Source organism: Dasypus novemcinctus, chromosome 3 (assembly GCF_030445035.2).
Source record: "Dasypus novemcinctus isolate mDasNov1 chromosome 3, mDasNov1.1.hap2, whole genome shotgun sequence".
NCBI lineage: Eukaryota > Metazoa > Chordata > Mammalia > Cingulata > Dasypodidae > Dasypus > Dasypus novemcinctus.
The window spans coordinates 148,116,292-148,130,044 of NC_080675.1; the positions used below are offsets into that span (position 1 = coordinate 148,116,292).

Sequence of the window (13,753 nt, forward strand, 5' to 3'; positions counted from 1 at the left end):
TCTTTCCTGGCTCTACCGTACATTGTGGCCACACAGGCAGAATTGCTTCTTACCCCTATGACGATGTTTTAAAGTAATGGCTAACTGTGTTTTTATTTCTTCTTTTCCTTTATTGTTCAGGTCTTCCAAAATTTGCCAGCCAACCAGAACCTTCCTCTATTTATGCTGGGAATAGCGCAATTCTGAATTGTGAAGTTAATGCAGATTTGGTCCCATTTGTGAGGTGGGAACAGAACAGACAGCCCATTCTTCTTGATGACAGAGTTGTCAAGCTTCCAAGTGGAACCCTGGTTATCAGTAATGCGACCGAAGGTGATGGGGGACTTTATCGCTGCATAGTCGAAAGTGGTGGACCACCAAAGTATAGTGACGAGGTGGAATTGAAAGTTCTTCCAGGTATTAATGCATTATTAGTATTGATAGTTTTGTATTTATTAATGGATACAAATTGTTCTGTTAGAATTTTATTTTTTATAAACACTTAATATTTGGTGTGAATGGTAGTGTCAGCATAAGGAGTCTATGTTTCTTAAAGGGGAAAAAAGAAAACATGCTTCATATATCCAAACTTCAGCGAATGCATTAGTCGGCAAAAATTTATGAAGCAATAAAGTATGTTCAATATTTAATTACATTCTTCTTGGCCAAAGAAACATTATTTCTGTGTCTTTTGTCAAGCCCCTATATTCTCCTCCCCTCCCCTCCCACAGTAGAGTGCTTTTAATAGTTAGATCCTTTTACTTGTAAGACTCCAAGACTCACTCATCTAGTTCACATGGGTAGAGGAATAGGTATAATGGTAGCTGTTAATATGGCAACCCTAGAGACACCAGCAAGCAGAAGTTTTTGAATCTTTATGATGTTCCCCCATTTTAATGTAAACTTAGATCTTTCAGTTTTTCCTTCTCTTTGGGTGTCTTCTCACTCTTTACCCCATCTGGCTTTCCTCATAATTTTTTTTAGGAGGTACCAGGGATTGGACCTGGGACCTCGTACATGTGAAGCAGGTGCTCAACCACTGAACTGCACCCACTCCCTCCTCATAATATTTTGCATAACTTTTCTCACCTGCATAACTCTGTTACCCATAACTTCCCATCTCTTGTAGCTCATCATAGTCCTTCTAGCCTCTTGCTCTCTCATGACCTTTCAGCTTCTGTTCCCCCTGCTAGATGCCTGATTCTATATTTCTTATTTCAAATCTGAGTTTATAAATAGTGTATTCAGACTACCCCATCCTTATTTAGGCAGAGTTTTTATATATGATTACTTCATGGGCTCATTTTAGCCTGTGAATTTTCTTGCAAAGTGAGACTTAACATTTTGAGCAGTAACTCTTAAGAATGCTCATAATAGGCCTTGGATTGATTTTAAAAAGTACAACTTCTTTCCTTGTCTTCATTATCCTTGGCCTTGTCATTCCGGTCTCAGTGCATTCTCAGCTCAGTGGTCATAGTGATCTTTTAAAGTGTATATTAAATCATGTCAATTCTTTGCTTAAAACCTCCTTCTGGTTTACAGCCATCTGGCTCAGAATAAATGTTGACTTCTTTGGCCTGTAAGGCTTTATATACTCTTAACAACCTCCCATTCCTTTCCAAATCTCCTACTCTTTTCCCTTCCTTCTATGATAGTGGCCACTTTGCATTTCTAGAGTAGTCCAAACATTTCTCTTGCATTAGGGCCTTTGCACTTGCTGTTTCCTCTGCCTAGAATCTTCTTCCTTCAGCTCTCTGCCTGACTCACTCTCTCACCTCAAATATCACTTTATCAGTGAAGCCTTCATTGACAACTCTGTTTAAAACAATACTCTTCTGCTTACACCACCATTGCCCTCTTGTTCCCCCTTCATTTTACTTAAGAAACTATGTCACCTTCTGACATACTATATCATTTGTTATCTGTCTCCCCCTATTAGAATGTAAGCTCCACAAGGAGAGGAAATGGAATCTGCCACCAAGAAAGGTGCCTGACAATGTAGAAGCCAATAAATATTTGTTACTAATTTGTTACATTAACTCCATCAAAGTTAATGGGTTCTTCGGACTACTGCTAGGTCATTTGTTCTACCTAAGAATTCAGGGTTGAGAGAGAGAGAACTGTTGTCAAATAGCAGTGTCTTCTAGCCTACTTCCTGCCTCCTTTTTCTTGGCAGAGGTCATTTCTTCTCTGTGCCTGGGGAAACAGGCAGATCCTCAAAATTTGGTCCAAGAAAACAAGGTTCATAGTGTCAAAGATGAGACCACTGCTCAATATCTAAAACAAAAATATAGTGCTGAATGCTTCCTTTACTTAAGGGAGACCTATGCTCGTGCAAGCATAGTCTTGAACAAAGCAAACTGCTGGTCTCCTCTAGAATTTTGGAGAAGACTTTGTTTTGGGTTGTATTGGTTAAGAGGCAGGGGTGGCTGAGAAGCAAGTGACTCTGCTGCCTGTTAGCAAAATCAGCTGCCATTGGTTGGCTTTCAAAGGCATGGTCTGAAGACAGTTGTCACTGATTTGTTAAACACTGTTTACTTGTTTTTTTTAAACAGTGTTTTTTTTTTTAGATTTATTTTTCATTTCTCTCTCTCTCCTCCCCTCTCCCCCCAGTTGCTTGCTCTCTGTGTCCATTCGCTGCATGCTCCTCTGTGACCGTTTCTATCCTTAGCAGCAGCACGAGGAATCTGCATCTCCACCTTGTTGCGTCAGCTCTCCACCCGTGTGGTGCCACTCCCGGGCAGGCTGTACTTTCTTTCGTGCTGGGCGGCTCTCCTTATGGGGCGCACACACTGCGTGCGGGGCTCCCCGACGTGGGGGACACCCCTGCGTGGCAGGGCACTCCTTGCACACATCAGCACTGTGCATGGGCCAGCTCCACATGGGTCAAGGAGGCCCGGGGTTTGAACTGCGGACCTCCCATGTGGTAGGCGGACGCCCCATCTATTGGGCCAAGTCTGCTTCCCACTGTTTACTTGTTAACCATAGCTACAGGACTGTCATTGATTAGTTAGACAAGTTTAAAGCCAGTTCTAGTGATTGTTACCATAGCTATAAAACTTTTTTTTTCCTGGGAGTTTGGGGACCAGAGTCACATCTCTCTTCCTGAGAACTTTTTTACCCCATTAAGTCACAGTAATTCTAATGTCTATGTAAGAAATACTCAGAAAGATAAGTGTAGTGATAGCTAGATGTTTGCTCTGTTACAAAATCAAAGGATTAACATTAAGTAAGCAAGCTAAGATGAAAGAAAGCTTTTCAGAAGTAACATGCAGATGTAGGGAAGGAAAGGACACCTCTTATGATATCCTCATGAGTGGGGAGGAGGTTGCTGAGGTCTCTGAACTTGCTCATTCTGTTCCCAGTTTGCACTTACGTATGGGACAGTTACTTTATCCTGTCTTTAAATGTGAAGGGAATTCATGACAAATTTCCCTCAGTTGTCTAATAAGCGCCCTGAAGGCAGGAGCTGTAACAAATGTCTTTAAGACCCCCAGAGAGCCTAGCACAAGGCTTTGCACGTGAAATACATTTAAGAAATGTTTGCTGATTTATATGGAATTTTCTTGTGTTATTTTTGCTTAATATATGCTTTGTCATATAAAGCCACAAAGATGGAATAGAAATTAGCTATTCCTTATCATTAAAGTGGTAAAGTACTTTCTTAATCATTGTCTTTTAACTTTTTTATTTTAGATTCCGAGGTTACATCAAGCTTGGTATTTCTGAAAAAACCTCCTTCCTTAGCCAGAGTTATTGGTCAGAGTGCAGTGTTGCCCTGTGTCGCTGTGGGACTTCCTACTCCAACCATTAGATGGATGAAAAATGAGGAGGCACTTGACACGGAAAGGTAAATGTTTGCCTAAAAGCCCTTTCAGCCTTAGTCTGAGATTGGTCTAATCCTATTTGGGACTATTGATTAATAAAAAATGATTACTTCATTTTTACTTAAACACATTATAGTGCTTATATGTCATCTTTGAATTATGTTTATATGCTCTATCTGATTAGGATGTTTAAAGAAAAAAGTGCTTTCAGAATATTAAGGAGAATTATATCCATTTATTCTTTCTGACACTGCAGTATATTTAGCTTAGAGCTTTGGGACCTCCTTTCTTAAATTGTTACAAGAGCTTCCATTCCTGACTGACCGGAGTCTTTTCACTTAACGCTCAATATGCATTTGGCTGATTGTGGACTTTTCCTTTGCTCAAACAATATAACAAAATATGCCCCTCCTTTTGTTTTGCCTTAAAAATCATGTGAGCCTTCTGCTGAGATCATAAATTCTTCATCTTCCACAAAAGCCTTCTCTCAACACCAGCCATCCAGTTGTCCCTCCCATCCCCCCTCATTACTTCTTTAGGTAGGGAGCACTTTTCTTAATCATATTTTGGTAGGAGAATTGGGGTGTTGGTGGTAGTTAGGCGTGTGTGTGTGTGTGTCCCCTACATTAAATTAGCAATTTGTAATTTTTCTTGCGTCTAGAGCAGCTCAGTACTATTGACATTTTGGGCCACATAATTCTTTCTTGTTGGGGGGTTATCTTGTGCATTGTAGGATGTTTAGCAGCATGCTGGTACATGCCAATAGCATCCCCAAGTTGTCATGACCAAAAATGTCTCTAGATATTTTTAGGTGTCTTTTGGAAAGAGGGGCAAAATTACCCACTGTTGAGGACTGCTGATCTGAAGTAGTGCTGTCCAGTAGAAATATAATGCAAACCATTATAACATTTTCTGGTAACCACATTTAAAGAGGTAAAAAGTACATATGCACTTCAATACAACAACAATATTTTATGTGACACAGTGGTTACAGTAAAATGTAGTTCTACCAAAACCATAGTTTGTGTTTAGCAGAAAAATATTTGAACTGCTTCAGTTATAAAATTTAAAATAATTAAAATTAAAATAAAAAATTTAGTTCCTCGGTCTTACTGGACACATTTTAAGTTTCAGTAGTCACGTGGCCAGTGGCATTTGAATTGGACAAAGCTGGTTTACGGTTTTCCAAATCGGTAATCAAGAGTGACCATATACTCTCAATTCAAGTGTCTCAATAGCTATGACATGGAAAAGGGGTATCTCTCTAGTCAGCTGGATGGTCAACCTTCATGAACAGTGGAAATGATGAAATGCAATCAGATTATTATTTACATGTTCCTCAGCAATGCTTATGGTACCATTCCCCAAATTACCTGATTTCTTTCTCAACACCCATGCATTCTCCAACTTCTGCCCATATTTTGTTTCCTTCCTTTCCATTCCTCTTCCCAGTTAAACGTTATACAAAGAATTTGTAAGATCAAGGAGTTTTGTCTTACTTCTGCTAACTGAAAGATAGGAAACCTTGAAATAGAGGATAAAAATTTCAAGCACTTAGAAATTTTAATTGGCTATGTATTAGAACAAAATCTTTATCAGGAGTAGGAAAACTAAATTAGTTTATTTAAAAACTTTTATATCTCATTATAGAAGGACCAAAGAAATATAACAGATACAAGAATTAATGATTTCTTGTTTAAGAGATATAAGTAATGTTTTCTCTGATTCTCATTTGTTTATTCAATAATTATTCAACCACTATTTGTTAAATACTGGCCATATCAGACACTGGTCTAAGCACTGGGGATAGAGAAGGGAACCAAATAGAGTTCTTGCTCTTAAGGAGTTTGCATTCTAGTGGGACAGAGTCAAATAATAAATAAACATAAAAATGTCAGTTTATAATTCCTATGAAAAAAATTAAGGCAGGGATTCCAAGAGAGGTAAGGGTAGGATTGCTGTTTTATATAGAGTATTCAGAAAATTGTTCTTTTAGGAAAGTGGTTCTCAGACTGAGGTCTTGATGGATCATAGGTATAACAAATCTTGATATAAATGTTACATGTCTTCTTGGAACATCTATTTTATTTAAAGATTTTTTGAGGAAATGTTTTTGAATTAAAGCATATGTGATATATCATAGTGATAGTCCTCTGAATTTTAAAGATAAATCAGAAGACTTTTACAATTAAATAGACTCTTTTTCCCCCCTAGTTCTCTGCGTTACATGGCAAAAAACATTTGGTCTTTCCAGACCCTTGCATGGTGTTTGGTACATAATGGTTGGTGGTGGTCAATAAATTTTTTTGCATGACTGAATGTAATAGAGGAAAATATAAGTGATGAACAGAATATGGAGATGCTTCAGTTGAGATGTAGGTAATTAACTCAAAGTTATTTTTTGTTTCTGCCAGTATCTTTTATAAATGTGTTGATGGACTTTAGTTTATAAATTATTTGGGCCCCAATTTAGAAAGAGATTAAAAATTGAAAAAAGAAAGGTGTGTGTGTATGTATGTGCCCACATGTGCAGAAATCCAGGTAGTGCTGGGCTGGGTCTAGTAATTAGACATTCTTCTCTATTACTAATCTTAAAGTCTGTTTGAAAATGAATTTAAAACATGACCACGGCTTTTATAAATGACTGAGAATTGATATATTTATTTAATGTTTTGATCAAATTTGTTTGCATCCCACCTGTTTAAAGAGGGAGAATTCAGAAAATACAGATGCTAGATTGCAAGATGACTGACAGTAAAAATATAATTACATAATGCTGTCTTTCAGTGGAATGATAGATCAGAACCCAGTTGCAAAACAACAGGCTATAAAATTATTGATGTTACTACAATTGACAGTAGTAGAAAAATTAGGTTATTTCAAAAAGTAGAGGACTATAGCACTTCTGGGAAGATAGAATAGATATGGTTGTTCTTTTTTTTTCCCCTCTATTCTTTCCTCTCAGTACAACTAAAATCCCTAGGCATTATATATAAAACCAACATGAGACTCTGAAAGGTGGAGTGAAGGAGGCAGGCTGGCTAGAAACCTTGAGACTCAAGGAACAACATGATGGTATTTGCCTGGGTTTTGTTTTTGCCTCATATATACCAGACTCAGAGCTGAAGAAGCTAGCAACCTGGAAGTGCCAACCCTCAACAAAAGCCTGCTTTTTCTAGCCAAAGGATCAAGAAAGGGGCAGCTTAGTAAGACAGAAAATTTTTAGCAGTCAATGTCATAATGTCTTAAACCACAGAAGAAATTGTGGCCCCACGCTTACCCACACCAGCAAAGACCAGTGGGGAGACTAGACTTCTACCCTTGCCGGTCTATAGTGAGGTGCCCCAATCTACCTGCAGAGTAGTATCAGAGAAGGTTAAATAGGAAGTTGTAGCAGTTTGATATGGTTATGAATTCCAAAAATAGATATAGGATTATGTTTGTAATCTGGTCTGTACCTGCGTGTGATTAAGTCATGATTAGGGCTTTGATTGGGCCACATCTTTGGGGTGCTGAGTCCCCACCCCTTGGCATGGGATAAAAGACAAAGGACAGAGTTGAGGGTTTTTTGATGTTGGAGTTTGATGCTGAAGCCTTAACCTGGAGGCTTGGGAAGCAAGCACACAGAGGAAAGAGAAGCAAGCCCCAGGAAGGGAAGAACCCTGAGCCCAGGAAGATGCAAGCCTTGGGAAAAGAGGAACCCTGAACCCAGAGAGAAGCAAGATGCTGGAAGAGAGGAACCCAGGAAGCCTGAACCCTCGCAGACGTCAGCAGCCATCTTGCTCCAAAACATGAAAATAGACTTTAGTGAGGGAAGTAACTTATGCTTATGGCCTGGTATCTGTAAGCTCCTATCCCAAATAAATACCATTTATAAAAACCAACCAATTTCTGGTATTTTGCATCAGCACCCCTTTGGCTGACTAATACAGAAGTCAAGACTTTCATCCCAAACAGGCAATAACGAGACCCTGCCCCAGGTGGTGTTAGTGAATAACAGTTGGGAAGCTTGGATTTCCACTCTACCTAGCAGTCATAAGGTGTTCTTTTCCCTTCCCACTGGGTTTGGATCAGAAGAGGACTAGTAGAGCGTTCAGGACTTCTACCACTATGCTGTAATGAGTCCCCCACCCCTCCCAGCAAGCAAGGCATCAGTGGAGGTCTAAGAAGAGCTGGAACTGCCAACCCTGTCCAGGAGTAATGAGGAGCACCCTCCCATCAGAAGTCAGTGGAGAATCTGGATTTCTTCTCCCATCTGGCAGTACAAGGCAGAAAACCTCTCCCTCTCTTTTCTTCTGCTGGAACACTGTCAGAGGACACCAGCTTAAAAAGGTTTAAATAAATGAAATTTACAGTCTTGTAACAGAATACCCAAAATGTCCAGGTTTCAATAGAAAAAACACTCATCGTACCAGGAACCAGGAAAATCTCAACTTGAATGAGAAAAGGCAATCTATAGAAGCCAACAGCAAGATGATAGAAATATGAGAATTCTTTGACAAAGATTTTTAAGTAATCCTCATAAGAGTGCGTCAGTGAGCAATTATGAACATACTTGTAACAAATGAAGAAATAAAAAGTCTCAGCAAAGAAATAGAAGATCTAAAGAAGAACCAAATGGAAATTTTAGAACTGAAAAATATAATAACCCAAATAAAATACTCATTAGATGGGCTCACAAGTAGACTGGAGGGAGGGAGAAAGGAATCAGTGAACTGGAAGATAGAACAATAGAAATTATGCAAACTGAGCAACAGAAAGTAGACTGGGAGAAAGAAAGAACAGAAGAAGAAATAAAACTGTGCCTTTTGAAGAATTGTTGAGACTATAACAAGTACCTAACATTTTTGTCATTTGGTTTCCAAAAGGAAAGAAAGGAGAGGGTGGCAGTGAAAAAGTGCTTGAAGGTATAATTGCTGAAAATTCCCTAAATTTCATATATTTTACTGTAGACACTTTGGTATATATTTTGATATGTATTTTTACATGTATAATATTTTTTAAAAACTTTGAAATTGAGCAAACTGAATAGGATAAATGAAAAAAATCCATACTTAGATAACATTACGGTCAAATTTCTAAATACTAAAGACAAAAAACTTTTGAAAATAGCAAGAACAAAATGGCACCATACTTACAGAAGAAAAATAATTGTTTGAATGACAACATATTTTTTATCTTTTGCCCATAGAGGATGGAAGAGGATAGCATAATAGTTTTCAAATTCTGAAATAATAATAATAAAACAAAATCACATTTAGCAGAAATATTCTTTTAGAATAAAGGTGAAATTAAGACATTCTCAGATAAAGGAAAATGAAGAGACTTTGTCACCTGTTACCCTGTTTCATCTACCCTAAAGGAATGTAAAAGGGTAGTACTCTAAACAGAAGGGAAATGATAAAAGCAGAGACCTTGGAATATCAGGAATGGAGAAAGAACATGGTAAACAAAACTACTTGTAAACACAATAGACTTTCCTTCTTTTGCATTTTCTCAATTATATTTGATAGTTAAAGCAAAAATCATTACACTTGCTGATTTGGTTCTAAATGTATGTGGGGAAATACTTAAGACAATTATTTTTTTTAATGGGGGAGAGTAGAAGGATGTAAATGGTGGTACATTTTCTATACTTGAACTGATAAAAAGATAATGCTAGTACCTTGTGGTAAGTTATGTATGGTTACTGTAATGTAATATCAAAAGCAAGCACTAAAAAAGCTATATGAAAAGATAGATTCCAAAATACTGTAGATATATCAAAGTGGAATTTTTATGACCATTTTATTGAGATATCATACAATTTACCCATTTAAAGTGTACAATTCAAAGTTTTATTATATTCAGGTGTATAACCATACCCATAATCAATTTTGGAACATTTTAATCATGAAATGAAATCTTTAAAAATGTTCAAGTAACCCATAGAAGGCAGGAAAGAGAAAATGAAAAGGAGAAATGACAAACTGAAAACAAACAAAAAAATTGAATGACAGGCTTAAGCCCTTAACATATCAATACATTAAATGTAAGTATGTGAATATACCAGTTAAAACATAGATTGGCAAAGTTGATTTAAAAAGATGTCCCAGTGATATTCCATCTATAAGGAATTCACTTGAAATATAATGTTACAAATAGGTTAAAAGTAAAGGAAGAGTAATTTATATCATACAAAACTAATCAAAAGAAAGCAGGAATGACTATATCATGTTAAGTAGACTTCAGAGCAAAGAAATTATCAGAGACAGAGAGGGACATTGTATAATGATGAAAGGGTCAACCCATGAAAAAGACTTAGCAGTCCTAAATGTACATGCACCAAACAACAGAGCTGTCAAATATGTGAAGCAAAATTAATAGAAGAGAGAAATAGACAAATCCACAATTATAGTTGGGAATTTTGGCAACTGTTTCAATAATTGATGGAAGAACTAGGTAGAAAATCAGTTGATATAGAAGATCCCAACATCATTAACTAACAGGATCTAATTGGCATTTGTAGGCAAATCATCAGGTAACAGCAGAGTACACATGTGCTAATAGATCTTTATGTACCAAGATAGACCATATCTTGGACTATGAAACCTTAAGAAATTGAGAGGAATTGAAATCATACAGACTGTGTTGTCCAACAACAATAACAGAAAGGTAACAGGAAATTTTCCAATTAATTCAAACTAAATAACATACTTCTAAATAATCCATGGTTCAAAAAAGGAAGTCTCAAGGGAAATCACAGAATACAATGAATTGAATAAAAATGAAAAAGCAGCACCAAGAGGGAAATTTGTTTATTTTATTTCTCTCCCTTCCCAACCCCCTCCCCCGCCCAGTTGTATGCTCTCTGTGTCCATTTGCTGTGTGTTCCTCTGCCATTTGCTGTGTGTTCCTCTGTGACCGCTTCTATCCTTATCAGTGGCACTGGGAATCTGTGTCTCTTTTTGCTGCATCATCTTGCTGTGTCAGCTCTCTGTGTGTGCAGCATCATTCTTGGGCAGACCGCACTTCCTTTTGTGCTTGGTGGCTCTCCTTATGGGGCGCACTCCTTGCACGTGGGGCTCCCCTACGCGGGGGACACCCCTGTGTGGCACGGCACTCCTTGCGCGCATCAGCACTGCACGTGGGCCAGCTCCACACGGGTTAAGTAGGCCCGGGGTTTTAACCACGGACCTCCCATGTGGTAGGCGGACACTCTATCCATTGGGCCAAGTCCGCTTCCCTGAGAGAGAAATTTGTAGCATTAAATGTATACATTAGAAAAGAAGAAAAGTCTCAAATCAATAATGTAAGCTCCCACCTCAAGAACCTAGAAAAAGAAGAGCAAAATAAAGCCAATACCATTGGAAGAAAGAAAATAAAAAGGTAAAAATCAATGGAATTGAAAGCAAAAACATTAAGAAAATCATTGAAACAAGGAGCTGATGCTTTAAAAAGATGAGCAAAATTGACAAGGCTTCTAGCAAAACATAAAAGGAAAAGACAACATAGATAATCAATATCAAGAACTAAAGTGGAATATCACTACAGACCTGCAGGTAATAAAGGAATACTATAAACAGCTGTACACACAGAAATTTGACAACTGAAGAAGAAAGGGATCTCAACAGACCAATAGCTGATAAACAGATTGAATCATTAATCAATAAACCTCCCAACAGAGGCCCATTCCAGAGGAAGCAGAGTAACCCCTATGTGTATTCTGGGGTGCATGTATGTCAGTGCCAGTCTATCTGGTGGCACCTTGAAGAACTGAAACAAGATACTCATCTCTGACTTGTCCTCCCAGAACTTGGGCTGAATGCAGAAGCAGTCTGGGGGCAGCTAAATCAGTGTATGAAACAATCATATTAAAGCTGCTTGGGGTAATGGATTATTGACTTTAAGATATACATTAGAGCGCTTGGGATGGTGGGGGTGGGATGGGAGTCTATTTCATAAGTGAGAAGAGAAGGCCTTAGAATCCCTGAAACGGAGAATAACACCTAAGGCCGTGAGCACGTGTCCTGGACAAGATGTATGCTCACAAAAGACCAGAAAGGACCCTTTGCTTTTGCTTTAGGCTGATTTTCTTGGTAGGAGGACTAAGCTCTGAAGGATAGCACCAGCCAACATAGTCAATTTGTAGAAACTGTGAAAGGTATTTATTGCATTGGTTTGTTTTTGTTAGCTTCAGCACTCAAGGAAATCTCTGTTAGATTACTAACTGGGTAAACAGGCAGCTCAGGGACTAAATCCCAGAGTTAACATGTTAAAATATTAAAATGTGCAGTGTAACAAAAGATCATATGTTAAGAAACAGGAAATGATGGCCCATTTTTTTTTTAAGTTCTTAATTTTTAAAAAAAGATTTATTTATTTCTCTCCCCTTCCCACCTGCCACCCCCCCCCCCCCCCGCCCCAGTTGTCTGTTCTCTGTGTCTACTTGCTGCGTGTTCTTCTTTGTCCACTTCTGTTGTTGTCAGCGGCATGGGAATCTGTGTTTCTTTTTGTTGCGTCATCTTGCGTCAGCTCTCTTTGTGTGCGGCACCGTTCTTGGGCAGGCTGCACTTCCTTTTGCGCTGGGCTGCTCTCCTTACTGGGCGCACTCCTTGCGCATGGGGCTCCCCTGCACGGGGACACCCCTGCGTGGCACAGCACTCCTTGCGTGTATAGCACTGCGCATGGGCCAGCTCCACACAGGTCAGGAGGCCCTGGGTTTGAACCCTGGACCTCCCATGTGGTAGGCGGACGCTCTATCAGTTGAGCCACATCTGCTTCTCCCAACTTTTTAAGAGTAGTCAACGCTTTTTATTTTTTCTTTACCCCTGCTTTTACTGGCATAATCTTTTTATCACTAATTCTGCCCCGTTAAAGTAACATCCTAACCAAGGAGGTAAAATACACTTCCTGCTTCTAGTCTTTTCTCATTCTTGTTTCTTCACAGTATCTTATTGTGTCATGTCTGCTTAAAAAACTACCCCTTTTGCCAAAAAATCTTCCTTAATATACCCTTAAGGTCTACCTTCTGACCTCATGGTACTCAGGGGGACATGCACGTGTACCTTATGTCCAGCAACACTAAACTGGGGTCTGTTGATCACCTGTACTTTTTTACCTACTGTTCCTTTTGCCTGCATCTTTGAATTTTACAGTTCTAAAGGCTTCATTGCCTTTATATTAAGAGCCATCATAGAGCCGTCATGTGAGCAAGTAAAAATCATTATGTCAGCAGGGAGAACAATTGACCCCATTAAGAAAGATTCATTATTTCTGTACTGTGTATTTAATTATCCCAAAAATAGGCATAGGATGTATCAGGGATTTTTTTTGCATAATTATTAGATATAAATTGCCTTGTCTCAATTTAAAAATAATATATTGATACTGCAAATTTTGTTCCTCTCAGCTGGGTATCATATGTATATATTGTTGGTTTCCCATTTGTGAATGTTTTCTGTCTCTTAAAGCTTAGTAGTCATTTTTGTCTGAGTAAAATGTAAGGTTTTAAATTTTGGATACTAAGTTTTATAAACTTTTTTTATTTTGTGAGGCACCAAAATCCGATTTCTCTATTTCATCCCAGTCATCCTAACTCTAATTCACTAATACATTATCTTTTGGGATCTGAGAATGTAATTAAGATGTTTAATGAAAGGTCAGTTAATGAAATTTAGTCATGTCCTTGCAGAATTCTATTTTCTTGGATAAGTCATCAGATTTGATTTTGGTTTTCAGCCTTCTATGTCTAGAAACTTAATTTTAGTTATCAGATTCAGGGAGATTAATTACCAAAATTCACAATGTACTGAAATTTAAGCCAAAATAGTGTTTTTTAAAAAGAAATGGATTATTAAAATCATTTTTAAAATGAGATAGTAAATGTATTTAAATCTGGGTCTTTCTGTACCTAATAATTTTTAAAAATATTAAGCAAAATACCATTTTTTAAACTAAGAATGGAA

General features: G+C 38.0%; 1 protein-coding gene across 5 annotated transcripts in view; it reads left to right on the forward strand.

Moving 5' to 3' along the window:
• NEO1 (neogenin 1) overlaps nt 1-13,753 on the forward strand; it is a 259,394-nt gene that overhangs the window by 80,998 nt on the left and 164,643 nt on the right. For all 5 annotated transcript variants that reach the window (XM_004476598.5, XM_004476596.5, XM_004476595.5 and 2 more), the window contains exons 3-4: nt 121-396; nt 3,676-3,829. In XM_004476598.5, coding sequence (XP_004476655.2) covers nt 121-396; nt 3,676-3,829 — 430 coding nt within the window. The remainder of the gene's footprint in view (nt 1-120; nt 397-3,675; nt 3,830-13,753) is intronic.